The 2,038-nt window shown below is 37.0% G+C and overlaps 1 protein-coding gene across 1 annotated transcript; it reads left to right on the top strand.

The window, feature by feature from the left end:
* Positions 1 to 298: 298 nt before the first annotated feature.
* On the top strand, positions 299 to 2,038 carry LOC148028107 (uncharacterized). The gene has a single exon (XM_087689919.1). The coding sequence runs from the start codon at positions 299 to 301 to the stop codon at positions 2,036 to 2,038; it is 1,740 nt and encodes a 579-aa protein (XP_087546045.1).

Raw genomic sequence — 2,038 nt, 5'->3', positions numbered from 1 at the left:
TAATTTGGATATTCATCCATTAGTAACAATTTTTCTCTTCCTAAAACCAAATTTGCATGCAATTGGTACCCTTTGCAAGGTTTGTCACCATTGTATAGCTAAGTTGTGGCACGGTGAAACTAAAACAATGCATACAACTTCGATTGGAAAGCATTGCTGTAGAGAAGGGAAAGTAATTTTACCACCTCTACAGCAACCACCACAACCTCTATGTAATTTGCTTGATGGCACAAATCCACAAAGTAGAGAGTTCAAAAAAAATATACGTGCTTATAATAGCGCATTGGCTTTTGTTTCAATGGGTGCAAAAATTGATGAGCTTTTGCCTCAAAATGGAAGTGGTTATACTTTTCGAGTTCATGGATCAATATATCACCGGATGGGTTCCCTATTGCCAAGTGAGGATGGACAACAAATACCAAAGTTTTCACAACTTTATATTTATGACACCGATCATGAGTTATTGAATCGCGTGGGGGTTTTACCTGGGCTTTTGCCAGACTTACTACAAGAGCTTCAACAAATGATGCATGATGACAATGCTTACGCACAGGCCTTTATAGCAGTTGGTGCAAGATTGCAATGCAATCCATCAGTAGAAATAAGAATGTCCATTTTTCAAAATCGATCCACCTCTAGACGATATTCAATTCCCACTGTAAGTGAGGTTGCTGCGATCATGCCTGGACAAGGTGATGATGATACACTTGATCATCGTAGCATTCAAGTTCTCACACGACAAGGCCATTTGATTTATATTTCTAACTTACACAAGGCATATATGCCACTATTATATGTTCTTCTTTTTCCAAATGGAGAGGATGGATGGCATACTAAAGTTTCATATGCATTTATGGATGCTCATATTAATGCCAATAATCTTGCAAATAAAGATTGTGTCACTCAAATACAGTATTACACTTTTCAACTTCAGATTCGAGATGATACTAATGCATGTCTTTTGCGTGGTGGTTGCTTGCTACAACAATACATTGTCGATGCTTATTGTAGCATTGAACAATGTAGATTGGCTTGGTATGGTCGTAATCAAGCAACATTGCGAGTTGAAATGTATAGAGGATTTGCTGATATGGTCAATGGTTCAAATGCAATTGATACTAATATCGCTGGGATTGGTGTGGGTAGGAGAATTATAGTATTGCCATCTAACTTTACAGGTGGACCAAGATTCATGTACCAATTATATCAAGATGCTATTGCAATTGTACGTAGAAAAGGCAAACCTGATTTGTTTATCACCATGACATGCAATCCTAAGTGGTCTGAAATTACAAATGCTTTGTTGCCTGGTCAAACTACACATGATCGACCAGATTTAACTGCTAGAGTTTTTCATTTGAAACATAAGGACATGATGCAGTCGATAGTGAAAAATGAATTGTTTAGTAAAGTTGCTAGATATGTGTCCATCATAGAATTCCAAAAGAGAGGCTTACCTCATTCACATACGCTCTTGATATTAGAACCACGCTTTAAGCCACTAGAAGCATGTCATTATGATAGACTGGTGTGCGCTGAGCTACCTGATAAGGAAAGGTTTTCGGATTTCTATCGAATTATTACTAAATGTAACATACATGGTCCGTGTGGTGAGTTCAATCCAAAAAGTGCTTGCATGGTGGACGGAAAGTGTATAAAGGATTATCTAAAAAAGTTTATACATACAACTACAATTGATAAAACTGGTTATCCTTTATATAGACATCGAGATGATGGAAGGACTCATAATGCTAATGGTAACCTCTTGGATAACCGATGGATAGTGCCTTACAATCCTTATTTGAGTTCCAAGTATAGTGCTCACATAAATGTTGAGGTTTGCTCAACAATTGCAGCTGTCAAATATTTGTATAAATATGTATATAAGGGCCATGATCGAGCAACCATTCGGTTTACAAGTACGTGTGGTTCCAGATCCAATGATATTGACACAGAAAATATTGATGCACAAAATATTGATGAGATTGAGAGATACTTAGATGCACGATATATTTCAACTTCTGAAGCATGTTGGTGA

Source organism: Lygodium microphyllum, chromosome 12 (assembly GCF_053477565.2).
Source record: "Lygodium microphyllum isolate KBCC chromosome 12, Lygodium_microphyllum_v1.1.10, whole genome shotgun sequence".
NCBI classification, from domain to species: domain Eukaryota; kingdom Viridiplantae; phylum Streptophyta; class Polypodiopsida; order Schizaeales; family Lygodiaceae; genus Lygodium; species Lygodium microphyllum.
The sequence above is the reverse complement of the archived record's forward strand: the minus strand, read 5'-3'. Positions and strand labels throughout refer to the sequence as shown.

What these genes read in the sequence shown, in the direction of transcription:
- LOC148028107 (XM_087689919.1), top strand. Translation starts at nt 299, where the DNA reads ATGGGTGCAAAAATTGATGAGCTTTTGCCTCAAAATGGAAGTGGTTAT.